The sequence below is a fragment of the Schistocerca cancellata genome, chromosome 2 (genome assembly GCF_023864275.1).
Source record: "Schistocerca cancellata isolate TAMUIC-IGC-003103 chromosome 2, iqSchCanc2.1, whole genome shotgun sequence".
NCBI lineage: Eukaryota > Metazoa > Arthropoda > Insecta > Orthoptera > Acrididae > Schistocerca > Schistocerca cancellata.
This window is the reverse complement of record NC_064627.1, coordinates 253,629,125-253,643,596: the sequence shown is the minus strand read 5'-3', so window position 1 is coordinate 253,643,596 and position 14,472 is coordinate 253,629,125. Positions and strand designations below refer to the sequence as shown.

The 14,472-nt window shown below is 45.7% G+C and overlaps 1 protein-coding gene across 2 annotated transcripts in view; it reads right to left on the bottom strand.

Annotated features, from left to right (window-relative positions):
* Positions 1-14,472, bottom strand: part of LOC126161581 (Ig-like and fibronectin type-III domain-containing protein 1) — a 666,669-nt gene that overhangs the window by 175,265 nt on the left and 476,932 nt on the right. For both annotated transcript variants that reach the window (XM_049917526.1, XM_049917527.1), the window contains exon 4: positions 9,670-9,876. In XM_049917526.1, coding sequence (XP_049773483.1) covers positions 9,670-9,876 — 207 coding nt within the window. The remainder of the gene's footprint in view (positions 1-9,669; positions 9,877-14,472) is intronic.

The window sequence follows — 14,472 nt, the reverse complement described above, 5'->3', positions numbered from 1 at the left end:
CCAGGCCTTGCTAAGTTGAAACCCTGTGGCCCTATTGATGAGGTAATCTGTTACCCCAATTTCTATGGCCTCCTTGTAGATACTGTCCCAGTAGGCACTTGTGGCCGTCAGGATTTTTGTCTCTTCGAATTTCGCTGTGTGTCCGTTTTCAATGCGGTGTTCTGCTAGGGCCGAACGGCTGGGTTGGCGTAAGCGGGTGTGACGTTCGTGTTCCTTGCATCGGTCCTCGACCGTGCGAACTGTTTGGCCGATGTAGGATTTGCCCTTTGGATTTGGCGGGCCTTCCGACAACAGAAGTGCAGCAAGAACCGAGATGAAGATCAACCCGAAGAAGAGAAGCAAGCTCTGGCCTTTCTGCCGTTTGCTGCCAACGTGTCGTCAAAAATAGGGAGACTGTTAAGGCGACACAAGATTGACACAGTCTTCCGACCACCAGCAGAGATTCGTGACCTACTAGGACCGGCAAAAGATGACGTAGGCCTTAAGAAAGCGGGCGTATACAAAATACCGTGCGGCTGTGGCAAATCCTACATCGGCCAAACAGTTCGCACGGTCGAGGACCGATGCAAGGAACACGAACGTCACACCCGCTTACGCCAACCCAGCCATTCGGCCCTTGCAGAACACTGCATTGAAAACGGACACATAGCGAAATTCGAAGAGACAAAAATCCTGACGGCCACAAGTGCCTACTGGGACAGTATCTACAAGGAGGCCATAGAAATTGGGGTATCAGATTACCTCATCAACAGGGACACCGGGTTTCAACTTAGCAAGGCCTGGAAACCGTTATTAAACACCATCAAAAACAACGGCCCGAGCGGACGCGAAATCCTTCCGCCGGGGTACGACTCGGGACCCCGCGGACATAAATACCACGGACACAGCGCAGACAGATCACTCCATCAGCACCGCCTGATGATGGCGGAACGGTTATTCGCCGAAATATCGTGGAACTTCGACGATCGGATCCGGCTGGACACCCGAGAACCTTGGATACAACAAAAAAGTTCATATCGACCTATCGCAGTTTACCTGATGACACTGCTGTCCGCACTGTCAGTCAAAGTAAAGCAGGGTCACAGAACTTGTTAAATGGAATGAACAGTCTAATGGGCACACACTACGGACTGAGAGTAAACCTAAGAAAGACTAAACTAATGACGAGTTGCGCGAAGGAGCTTTGGGCTATACTTAGCATCAAGATTGGGGAGCGCAATCTGAACGTAGTAAAGGAATTCAACAATGTTGGAAGTAAAATAGCACTTGACGGACGAAGTAATGACGGCATGAAAAACAGACTAGCACAAGTACAGAGGGTATTCCTGCCCAGAAGTCTGCTAGTATCAAACATGAATCGCCATTTGCGGAAGAGGATTCTGAGGATGTGCGTGGAGCACAGAATATAATACGGAATTGAACCATGGACTGTGGGGAAACTGGAAAATAATACAATCGAAGAATTTCAGAAATGGTTCTACAGAAGTACACTGACAAAGAAGTGAGGCAGTTCTCCACAGAAACGGCCGCGAGAGAAATATGGCGACAACATTGACAAGAAGAAGGAACCTGATGACAGGGCACAGGTTAAGACCTTCAGGAATTACATCAAATGAAATTGCAATTGCGAATAAGGACTACCATAAGCTGTAGAACGGAATGACGCCAATAAAGGTTTCTGCCGGACGGGGACTCGAACGTAAATTTCTCGCTTATCGCGAACAGTCGCCTTATCATTTGGCTATTCGTGTACAACTCACGGGCGGACCAAAACTTCCATATGTCGTCAACCATGTGTCTACTTCATTTGGACATGGATGCATGCATGCCCAAAGGAACTTTGCATCGTAATCAGAATAACACAGGCACTGCAATATCGTTTTTATCTGCCGATAGCGGGCAAGCGACTTTAATGTACAACGCCTGACCTGTACGGGAATATACATAATGGGTGTACGAGTACAGGTCGTAGGCGCGTGGTTGACGGCATATGGAAGTTTGGGTCTGGCCGTGAGGCATAGATAGCCAAATCATAAGGCGACTGCTCGTGATAAGTCGGAAATCCAGGTTGGAGTGCCGGTGCGGCACAAATCTTCATTGGAGTCGTTCCATTCTACAGCTAATGGTAGTAGCAATTTCGAATTGATTTGATGTGTTTCGTAACGGTGTGGACGCTGCAGTGCCTGTTCCATTGGACAGCATGCATGTCCAAAGGAACTTTGCATCGTAATCAAAATAACACAGGCACTGCTATATCGTACTTAAAGAATTACTTTCCTGATACTTGACGTAGCTAAAAAGGGTAAAACGCGTACGAGAATGACAGAGTGAAATACACTCCTGGAAATTGAAATAAGAACACCGTGAATTCATTGTCCCAGGAAGGGGAAACTTTATTGATACATTCCTGGGGTCAGATACATCACATGATCACACTGACAGAACCACAGGCACATAGACACAGGCAACAGAGCATGCACAATGTCGGCACTAGTACAGTGTATATCCACCTTTCGCAGCAATGCAGGCTGCTATTCTCCCATGGAGACGATCTTAGAGATGCTGGATGTAGTCCTGTGGAACGGCTTGCCATGCCATTTCCACCTGGCGCCTCAGTTGGACCAGCGTTCGTGCTGGACGTGCAGAGCGCGTGAGACGACGCTTCATCCAGTCCCAAACATGCTCAATGGGGGACAGATCCGGAGATCTTGCTGGCCAGGGTAGTTGACTTACACCTTCTAGAGCACGTTGGGTGGCACGGGATACATGCGGACGTGCATTGTCCTGTTCGAACAGCAAGTTCCCTTGCCGGTCTAGGAATGGTAGAACGATGGGTTCGATGACGGTTTGGATGTACCGTGCACTATTCAGTGTCCCCTCGACGATCACCAGTGGTGTACGGCCAGTGTAGGAGATCGCTGCCCACACCATGATGCCGGGTGTTGGCCCTGTGTGCCTCGGTCGTATGCAGTCCTGATTGTGGCGCTCACCTGCACGGCGCCAAACACGCATACGACCATCATTGGCACCAAGGCAGAAGCGACTCTCATCGCTGAAGACGACACGTCTCCATTCGTCCCTCCATTCACGCCTGTCGCGACACCACTGGAGGCGGGCTGCACGATGTTGGGGCGTGAGCGGAAGACGGCCTAACGGTGTGCGGGACCGTAGCCCAGCTTCATGGAGACGGTTGCGAGTGGTCCTCGCCGATACCCCAGGAGCAACAGTGTCCCTAATTTGCTGGGAAGTGGCGGTGCGGTCCCCTACGGCACTGCGTAGGATCCTACGGTCTTGGCGTGCATCCGTGCGTCGCTGCGGTCCGGTCCCAGGTCGACGGGCACGTGCACCTTCCGCCGACCACTGGCGACAACATCGATGTACTGTGGAGACCTCACGCCCCACGTGTTGAGCAATTCGGCGGTACGTCCACCCGGCCTCCCGCATGCCCACTATACGCCCTCGCTCAAAGTCCGTCAGCTGCACATACGGTTCACGTCCACGCTGTCGCGGCATGCTACCAGTGTTAAAGACTGCGATGGAGCTCCGTATTCCACGGCAAACTTGCTGACACTGACGGCGGCGGTGCACAAACGCTGCGCAGCTAGCGCCATTCGACGGCCAACACCGCGGTTGCTGGTGTGTCCGCTGTGCCGTGCGTGTGATCATTGCTTGTACAGCCCTCTCGCAGTGTCCGGAGCAAGTATGGTGGGTCTGACACACCGGTGTCAATGTGTTCTTTTTTCCATTTCCAGGAGTGTATATCCTGTAAGTATCTGAAAACGTAGGGTATAGGTTTTATTTTGTATGAAGAGATTGGCACAGGAGAGGAATTCGTGGCGGAGCGCATCAATCCTGTCAGGAGACTGTTGGAAAAAAATGGGGGGGGGGGGGGCCAAGTGCGAGTTGGACTAGTGCTCTGAGGGCTCCGTACAGACTTGATTGTGCATATAGACAGCTTATCTATAGGTTCTGATGAGTGAGATTGCGTGCCTCAATATATCTGACACAAATTTTTATTTCATTGACTTATAAGCTTAAATTTTTACAACGCCAAGGGATCGCAGACTTTAGTGTTTGACATAAATATCAACTTGTTACATCTGCAGCTCCTGAGAAAAATGGTTCTTAACAGACGGACAGACAGACGACAAAAAAACGCGTGTCACCATTATATAACGTCCTTATCGCGCGGTTTTTCATAATCGTCACTGGTCATCGCAGTAGGCCACCATCATTATTGGATCTTTTTTTTCGTCAATACTCTTCACCGACGAAGCGACCTGTGATAGAGATGGTATCATGAAACTACACAGTCCTCATCTGCGAACTACAGAATACCCTTGGGGGATGGTTGAACTGTTGTCTAAGGCACGGTTTAGTATCAATGTTTGGGTATTACTGCCGACCAATTACTTGTACGATTTGTTTTATCACATCGCCTTAGTGGACAAAGTTACGTGTTCCTGAGGAACGCTCTGCTTCTTTTGCTTGTGAATGTGCCTAACCGGTGCTTCAGGTTGTGTGGCTTATGTGTGATAGAGCACCATCATTTGTCAACATCTCAACAAGATCATCACTAGACGACACCGAACTTAAATCTCCTTAATTTTTACTGGTGGTGTCTCTCAAAAACGTGTGTGTTGGACCAATTATGATGTTCAGATGCTTGAACAGAGTGTCCGTGTAGCCTGTTAGGCGATTCTGCTACAGACTGGAATATACTCAAAAGAGTGAGTCGGTCTGTGAGGTGACATGTAAAAGATAGTATTGCATCCTGTGGTGGCTATTTAGAACATTTTGAATAATATAACAGTAACTGGTGTCATTTAACGTGATGTGTCAATAGTACTCATCACACATCTCCAGACGTACGTTGATGTGAACGTTTTGGATCTTTTTCCTGTCAGGCATCACCCACTGAAAATTGTCCCTTTACTTAATAGTGACACTGAATACATAATTATTCACGATTACCTCCAGGGTAATTGTCCCTTTACTTAATAGTGACACTGAATACATAATTATTCACGATTACCTCCAGGGTTTCAGAAGACGACTTCACGGAAATTACAAGAAATGCGGGAAACTGACACCCATCAGTGGACAGAGCAACTCTCCAAATTTTTAACTCACGTTAGACGTGCTCAATGTGGAGACCGTGTGTGCAGTGGCAAACGTCAATACATGTAGGTGAGCACTTGTGTGCAGTTCATTGAACCTGCTTTTGCTACTCAGTAAGGCGCAGCAACAACAGCCCGCTTTGGAAATATGTTCATTGGATTGCCTGCATGCAGGCGCGATCTATTTCGATGCGGCTTGGCGAGAGTAGCCGAAGCTAATAAATTTCGTGGCAATTTGAAGTGTGCTACTTTTGTGTATATTTCACCTGCTGACTTTGAACTGTTTCATCTTTTTTTGACTGCGGAAGTTGCTAGGTGCCAGGTTGAGGCAGTTAATGTACTGTTGACGGAGATATTTTCGAGGCCAGTGTTCGGATTGGAATGTTTCTGAAATTGGTAGATAGCTGCAGGGCTTTAATTACCGGCTTTGGCATTGTGAGAAGTTTAAGCCTGAGTAGCGTCTTAAAGCGACCATCATGTAGACTGCCTTCATAGTGTAGCAGTGCAGTGGGTTAATACGGGTCCGCCAACATATGATTCCGAGTAAATCTGCAGAGTAGTACTTGGTGCAATTTGTCTCGTGCAACAGACGTCACTAAAAGAGCGTGGATTTCCACAACGACCGTGAGTGAGACTCGCCACGGAAGCTCCGAGGATGGACGACAGGAACGTTTCAAATGGATACAGGATAAAACTGCAGTGCAACATTAACAACCTAATTTGATCTTGACTGGTACAGAAAACGAGTAATTGAGATATCATTGTAATCTCAGGTCAGTAGTACGTTGTCAAGTAAAGTGCATAAAATCCGTTGTATTTTATGTAATGCATGCGGTTCTGATGGGGATGAATCAATAAGAGTAGTATATGGCCATGACAGAAGAGAATCGGAGCGTTTGAGATGTGATGCTGTAGAAGACTGTTGAGAATTAGGTGGACGGATAAGGTAAAGAAAGAGGAGGCGAAGAAACATATGGAAAACACTGACTGAAAGTAAAAAGCGACATGCTGAGAGGACAGCAGTGAATAACCTCCATAGTACTAGAGGGAGCTGTAGAGGGCAAAAATTGTAGCGGAATATAGAGATTGGAATACATCCAGCAAATAATTGAGGGCGTATGTTGCAAGTGCACCCTGAGAAGAAGAGGTTAGCGCAGGATAGGAATCCCAGGGGAGCCAAAACAAACCTGTCAACTGAGTGATGACTAAAAAAAACTGATATGACGTGAAATGACATATAATAAGACGTGGGGCGTTCAATAAGTAATGCAACACATTTTTTTCTAAAAACAGGTTGGTTTTATTCAAGATTATTCAAAGTGCACCATATTATTCACCATTCTTTTGGCTGCAAAAGCCTATTTTTCAACATAATCTCCGATCAGGTCGATGATCTTACGCCACTCTACTGGGAGAGCTCGTATGGCCGCGTGATACCATTCTACTGGACGGCCAGAGCCAACGTCTTGCTGCATCAATGAGCTCCCCGTTACCCACGTACTGCTTCCTGCAGAGTGAATCCTTAATTGGGCTAAACAGGTAGAAGTGGGAAGGTGCGAGGTCGGGGCTGTAGAATATATGAGGAAGAACAGTCCAATGAAGTTTAGCAAGCTGCGACGTGGTCTCGGATTAAAACAGTGATCGAGGAAGTTTAGAACAATTTTTTTGGAATGAAATTTTCTCTCTGCAGCGAAGTGTGCGCTGATATCAAGCTTCCTGGCAGATTAAAACTGTGTGCCTGACCGAGAGTCGAACTCCGGACCTAAGCTATGTCTCCGCGATATCCTTTCTTCCAGGAGTGCTAGTTCTGCAAGGTTCGCAGGAGATCTTCTGTGAAATTAGAAAGGTAAGAAGCGTGGTACTAGCGGAACTGAAGCTGTGAGGGCGGGTCGTGAGTCGTGCTTGGGTAGCTCAGATGGTAGACCATTTGCCCGCGACAGGCAAAGGTCCCGAGTTCGAGTCTCGGTCCGGCACACAGTTTTAATCTGCCAGGAAGTTTCAATTTTTTTTTCGTGAATGATCACAAACCTTTGGGTCCTTAGATCATTGTGATTACTGACAAATAAAAGAAATTTATTCTCCAATGAAGTTTTGTGAGCTCCTACTTGGTGGGCAGACTGCTGTGAGGTGTTGGGTTATCATTGAGATAATTTTTTTGACAACGGACACGCTGAAGTCAGTTCTTCAATTTACAGAGGATAGTACAATACGGTTCAGAGCTGAGCGTTGCATCATGAGGAAGGACATCAAGCAGTGGCGATGTTCGACAAAAAGAATGTCATTATCAGTCTCCCAAAGCGGAAGCAATTCGTTACTCTTTATGGTGCTCTTTTGTGCAGTGAGGGCCGGCCGCGGTGGCCGAGCGGTTCTAGGCGCTTCAGTCCGGAACCGCGCGACTGCTACGGTCGCAGGTTCGAATCTTGCCTCGGGCATGGATGTGTGTGATGTCCTCAGATTAGTTAGGTTTAAGTAGTTCTAAGTTCTAGGGGACTGATGACCTCAGATATTAAGTCTCATAGTGCTCAGAGGCATTTGAACCATTCAGTGAGGAACCAAGCGGGCATACACCTTCGAGGATCCAACTTCTGGACGAGTGTGTTAGCACTGCCAACGTAGACCTACAACTGTGCAGCGAGGTGTACGATTGTTATCCGGCGTTCCAACATTGCAGGAGTAACAGCTGCGCGCGGCTGGCCGGCAGATAGTAGATCGGACAGGTTGGCGTGACCTTGTTGGGATGTTGACAGAAACCCCACTCAGCGACTATTATTCACTGCCAGGTCTCCGTAGATTCTCCGCAAGCGCCTACGAATACTGTGGTGTTCTGGTTTTTCGCCGAAAGCAACTCAATCACAACTCTCTGCTTGGAAGGTACGTCCGTTACAAAGACCATTTCGAACGCTACCTACAGCACCATCACCTGTCGGAACTTCGTGAAGCTATCTGGAATATTCCACGATGTCCCGAAACAAACTCAGCGCGATTTCTCAACCGAAAGTGGCCGAGAAAAAAACAATGTTGCAATACTTATTGAACGCTCCTTGTGTTGTTGTTGTTGTGGTCTTCAGTCCTGAGACTGGTTTGATGCAGCTCTCCATGCTACTGTATCCTGTGCAAGCTTCTTCATCTCCGAGTACCTAATGCAACCTACATCCTTCTGAATCTGCTTAGTGTATTCATCTCTTGGTCTCCCTCTACGATTTTTAACCTCCACGCTGCCCTCCAATACTAAATTCGTGATCCCTTGACTCCTCAGAACATGTCCTGCCAACCGATCCCTTCTTCTAGTCAAGTTGTGCCACAAACGCCGCTTCTCCCCAATTCTATTCAACACCTCCTCATTAGTAATGTGATCTACCCATCTAATCTTCAGAATTCTTCTGTAGCACCACATTTCTAAAGTTTATATTCTCTTCTTGTCCAAACAATTTATCGTCCACGTTTCACTTCCATACATGGCTACACTCCTTACAAATACTGACACTTAAATCTATACTCGGTGGTAACAAATTTCTCTTCTTCAGAAATGCTCTCCTTGCCATTGCCAGTCTACATTTTATATCCTGTCTACTTCGACCATCATCAGTTATTTTGCTCCCCAAATAGCAAAACTCCTTTACTACTTTAAGTGTCTCATTTCCTAATCTAATTCCCTCAGCATCATCCGACTTAATTCGACTACATTCCATTAGCCTCGTTTTACTTTTGTTGATGTTCATCTTATATCCTCCTTTCAAGACACTGTCCATTCCGTTCAACTGCTCTTCCATGTCCTTTGCTGTCTCTGACAGAATTACAATGTCATCGGCGAACCTCAAAGTTTTTATTTCTTATCCATGGATTTTAATACCTACTCCGAATTTTTCTTTTGTTCCCTTTACTGCTTGCTCAATATACAGATTGAATAACATCGGGGATAGGCTACAACCCTGTGTTACTCCCTTCCCAATCACTGCTTCCCTTTCGTGCCCCTCGACTCTTATAACTGCCATCTGGTTTCTGTACAAATTGTAAATAGTGTTTCGCTCCCTGTATTTTACCCCTGCCACCTTCAGAATTTGAAAGAAAGTATTCCAGTCAACATTGTCAAAAGCTTTCTCTAAGTCTACAAATGCTAGAAACGTAGGTTTGCCTTTCCTTAACCTATCTTCTAAGATAAGTCGTAGGGTCAGCATTGCCTCACGTGTTCCAATATTTCTACGGAATCCAAACTGATCTTCCCCGAGGTCGGCTTCTACCAGTTTTTCCATTTGTCTGTAAAGAATTCGCGTTAGTATTTTGCAGCCCATTGTGTATGAAGTTTCATGCTGTGACAATATTTTTTAACGGAATCGAGTACTAATGACAGATGGGTGCGTGTCATACATTTTATAAAATACTTAACAGCTACTGGCTATGGACTTCAGAAATATGTGAAGTCCGTTGTGGTTAGGAATGATTCACTATTTTTGCTATTGGAGCTGTATGTTACCAGAGCGTGCCGCCTGTAAGAAAACGTATTTAGTGTGAGACAGTTGCGGAGCGAGTGGAGACATCTGCACGTACGCACCTCCGTCGTGCAGGACGTCGAAGCGGCGGTCCCCCGTGACGCGCGCGTCGCCCGCGGTGAGCACTCGCCGGCTGTGGCGCTCGCGGTCCTCCTTCTTCCACATGACCGTGTTGTCGCCCACGTCGCGCACCACGCACGTGATGAGCGCGTCGTCGCCCTCGTACACGTGCACTGGGTGCGTGAAGCTGTCGCGCATGCTCGGCAGCCCTGCAACACAACAACAAGGCGGCCTGAGTCTCAAAGCAACACCTCATCTGTTCTGAGGCGGGTGGTCAATAGGTCCTCCTGTATTGGAGTGTGGAGCTAAAAAACGTAACTACACACACACACACACACACACACACACACACACAATAAATAAAGGCAATGTCCTGACTGACTGACTGATCAACGCTCAGGCCAAACCGCTACGAATGGAAACTTGAAATTGGTGAACTCTGGACCTTAACACAGCACCAAGCGATGTGGTGCAGTGGTTAGCACACTGGACTCGCATTCGGGAGGACGACGGTTCAATCCCGCGTCCTGCCACCCTGATTTAGGTTTTCCGTGATTTCCCTAAGTCGCTCCAGGCAAATGCCGGGATGGTTCCTTTGAAAGGGCACGGCCGAGTTCCTTCCCCGTCCTTCCCTAACCCGATGAGACCGATGACCTCGCTGTCTGGTCTGTTCCCCCAAACAACCCAACCAAATCCTAACACTGCATGCGTAGTTTAAGAAGGTTCAAAAATGGCTCTGAGCACTATGGGACTCAACTGCTGTGGTCATAAGTCCCCTAGAACTTAGAACTACGTAAACCTAACTAACCTAAGGACAGCACACAACACCCAGCCATCACGAGGCAGAGAAAATCCCTGACCCCGCCGGGAATCGAACCCGGGAACCCGGGCGTGGGAAGCGAGAACGAGTTTAAGAAGGGATTTTTCGAAATCCCTAAGGGGGTGAAGTAGGGGATGAAAGTTTTTTTTTAAACTATCACTTTTAAGGCTATTTTGAAGCTAGACCTACGAAAATCGGTATTTGGTTTCGCGGTCAGAAATAAAGAAATAAGTGTTCCAGCATTTTTGGAAATTTAACCCTATAGGGGTGAAATTCTTTTTGAAAGTGTATCATTATTAAGGAACTAATGATGCAATTTTAAAGCTACATCTATGAATCCAGAATGAGATTTTCACTCTGCAGCGGAGTGTGCGCTGATATGAAACTTCCTGGCAGATTAAAACTGTGTGCCGGACCGACTCTCGAACCCGGGACCTTTGCCTTTCGCGGGCAAGTGCTCTACCAACTTTTTCTTTTTTTTTTTTAAATCCCATTTTGTTCGTTTTCGTTCGTTGCATCTGCTCGGTGCGGACGTCGAAAGACACCCGTTTCCGTTCGTCGTTGATCCATTAACTCAGTTTTTTTTTTATTGCAGAGGGCATCTAACCCTCTGACCGAACACGCTGAGTTACCGTGCCGGCTCCAACTGAGCTACCCAAGCACGACTCACGCCCCGTCCTCACAGCTTTACTTCCGCCAGTACCTCGTCTCCTACTTCCCAAACTTCTGAGAAGCTCTCCTGCGAACCTTGCAGAACTAGCACTCCTGGAAGAAAGGAAAAGGTCCCGGGTTCGAGTCTCGGTCCGGCACACAGTTTTAATCTGCCAGGAAGTTTCATATCAGCGTACACTCCACTGCAGTATGAAAATCTCATTCTGAAAACATCCCCAAGGCTGTGGCTAAGCCATGTCTCGGCAATATCCTTTCTTCCAGGAGTGCTAGTTCTGCAAGGTTCGCAAGAGAGCTTCTGTGAAGTTTGAAAAGTAGGAGACGAGGTACGGCGGAAGTACAGCTGTGAGGACGGGGCGTGAGTCGTGCTTGGGTAGTTCAGTTGGTAGAGCACTCGCCCGCGAAAGGCAAAGATCCCGGGTTCGAGTCTCGGTCCGGCACGCAATTTTAATCTGCCAGGAAGTTTTACATCTATGAAAAATTTTAATCTGCCAGGAAGTTTTACATCTCTGAACTTGACTTTTCGGTTACAAATAAAAAAAATACTTTATTGATTATTTTTGAAAATTGAACGCCTAAGGGAATGAAGGTTTTATGAAAATATTTCATTGCGGAAACATTTTTAAAGCTAAATCTTTGAAAATTTTTGTTTGGGTTCTCGGTTAGAGGAGAAAAAAGTACGTGTTTCCCTACTTTTGGAAATTCAACCACGAGATAGGGTCAGACGTGTTCACTGACACATCATCGCCCATCCCAAACCGTCAAGGATAGAAACTTGAAGTTCGGAGAGGGTGTGTATCTTATATTGTAGGTGTCGTTTAGGAAGAGATTGTTCGAAATTCCATTGCTATGGGGGGCCGGGGGTGAAATAGGGGACGAAAGCCTTTTTGAAAGTATGTTTCAGCATTAAAGGAATTTTGAAGCGAGAACTACGACAACTGGTATTTAGTTTGTCAGTCAGAAAATAAAAAAATGCGTGTTTCGGCATTTTTGGAAATTCAATGGCAAACGGAGTAAAATAGTGGGTGAAAGTTTTTTTGAAAGTAAATAATTACTAAAGAACTACTGAATGGGTTACATTTATGACAATTGGTCTTGGATTTCTCGGTTAGAAACAAGAAATACGTGGAAATTCAACTCCTAAGGGAGTGCCGTAGAAGATGAAAACCTTTAAGAAAATATTTCGTTACATTTCAAAGCTGAATTCATGAAACTGGTATTTCATTTTTCTGTTAGATATAAAGAAATATTTTTCAGTTTTTGCAATTTGTGAACAAAAAAATATTCTGTTACATAAAAACAAAAAAATCTCTGTAGGCCATACAGTCTACGCGAGCGAAGCAGCAGACGTTAAACTAGTATTGCAAAAGTCACTGCGCTCTTAGGGACTGCATGTGTCTAAGTCGGTACTATGTACGTCGACAATGTTCGGATTAGCGCACAGTTCAGTGCCAACCGTCTGCTTTGGCCCTTGACGTCATATATGGAATAATCTGGTTAATTTTCACCAGTTACTAACACGAACACAGATAACACTTACTAACAGGCCGCTTACATCCTTCGCATCGTACGCTCATGGCGTCACACAAGAAGTCACTGGTCAAAGACGACGAGTGGAATCGGATCCTGTGCTTGACCCATGTGGCTAATAGGTAACAGAAAATGATACGTAGCGTTAACAGATGAAATACTTGTCTCTGCAACAAAAGGTTACACCAAGAACCATCTTGCATATTGACAACACAATAGTTTTCACAAAATTTTAACGAAAGGAGAAAGAATTTTCGTTCTGAAGACGACATATCAAAGCAGTGTAAGTACTGTACTCTGTAACTAGAGACTATATTTCGAGTCAAATCCACATGTAAACCGACATAACTGTACTTATTGGCATACAGAAAACCACCACGTTGTTTTGGAGAAACCGCTAAACCAACCCTGTGTAATTGTATGGGCTTCAATATCGGCACGTGGCATAATTGGCAGTACATCATTGACGGAAATATCACTGGAGACAAATACTTATCTCTACAACAAAAGGTTACACGAAGAACCATCTTCCATATTCACAACTCTACTCCCAGCACTATGTGTTATGCATTAGCTTGTAGGGCGTACCATGATAACATTTTCCAAAGAAGCGTTCCTGGACGACGTATGGCAACTCAATTCTCTCCGCTGTCCCCCGATATTATCCCAGTGGTTTATGTGTGGTTAAAGACGAAATCTATGGAAGGTAACCACGAACTCTTGAAGAGATTATTGATTACCCTCAGGAAGGCTTCTACAATCTGGACAACAGCAGTCGGCTGTGTGTTTGCATGTGTGTCAAAGTGTTCCAGGTGGATTTAAACGGTGTATTATTGAGGTAGGGACACTGTACTAATGTAAAACGAAGTGATGTCGACTATAATTCATTGGTAGGCCCGTATTATGTTTAAATTATTAACAATTTCGTAAGTTAAAAAAGCGTGTAGTATAACAGGTCAACAGCACATGGTGCATGCGCTAAGTGCCTTGAATGCTGCCCAAACTGCAAAAGATTCCATTGAAATTATATTGGCCGATAATGTTATTAATAGGAACAAGGGCTAGCCTCTAAGCAAGGGGTAAAACTCTGTGTTAGCCTGCATTAAGACACGACGTTCTTTTACTCGTTCGTTAGAAAATCTTGACTATTAGTTAAGGCAGCGATGCGTCTTTGTTTGACTTCATAACCTGCGGCCCTGCTTGTATCCTTCGCAACCAGACAGATGCCACCCGGACGTTTTGTTTTCCTAATTAACCCCTAAATCAATCTAAATCAATGCAGATGAATGACAGCTCGATTTCTTGAGTAAAGCCTTTTGTTGATATACCTTTTGAACTGGCTTCCTATTTCAAATAACCTGGTTGCCGACAAAATCTAAAAATTTAATAGTAGGAAATTTCTGCATCGTGCTAAGACTATATGGTTCAGATGGTAAATCGATCCGCACAGACTGTTACGGTAAAATTCTTTAAAAAACAGATCGAAGTTTGAGAGATGTTAACGCACATCACTAGAATTCTCGAAGCGCGGGGTTCAAATACCAGTACGACAATCCAGACTGAGGATTTTGCGCTTTCCATAAATTACTTTATACGAATGCTGAGATGGTTTATGTGAACAGACGAAAACCTGATTCCCCAGATGACGTTTGTGCATCAGAGTTTACGACGCTGCTCGTGTTGACTGGCTCCTAATCACTACATCTTCTACGTGATGTTAAATCGTCAGATAACTTCTGTCCTTGAAAATCACGGATGTCTACTGCAACAGATGGCTTTAACGGGC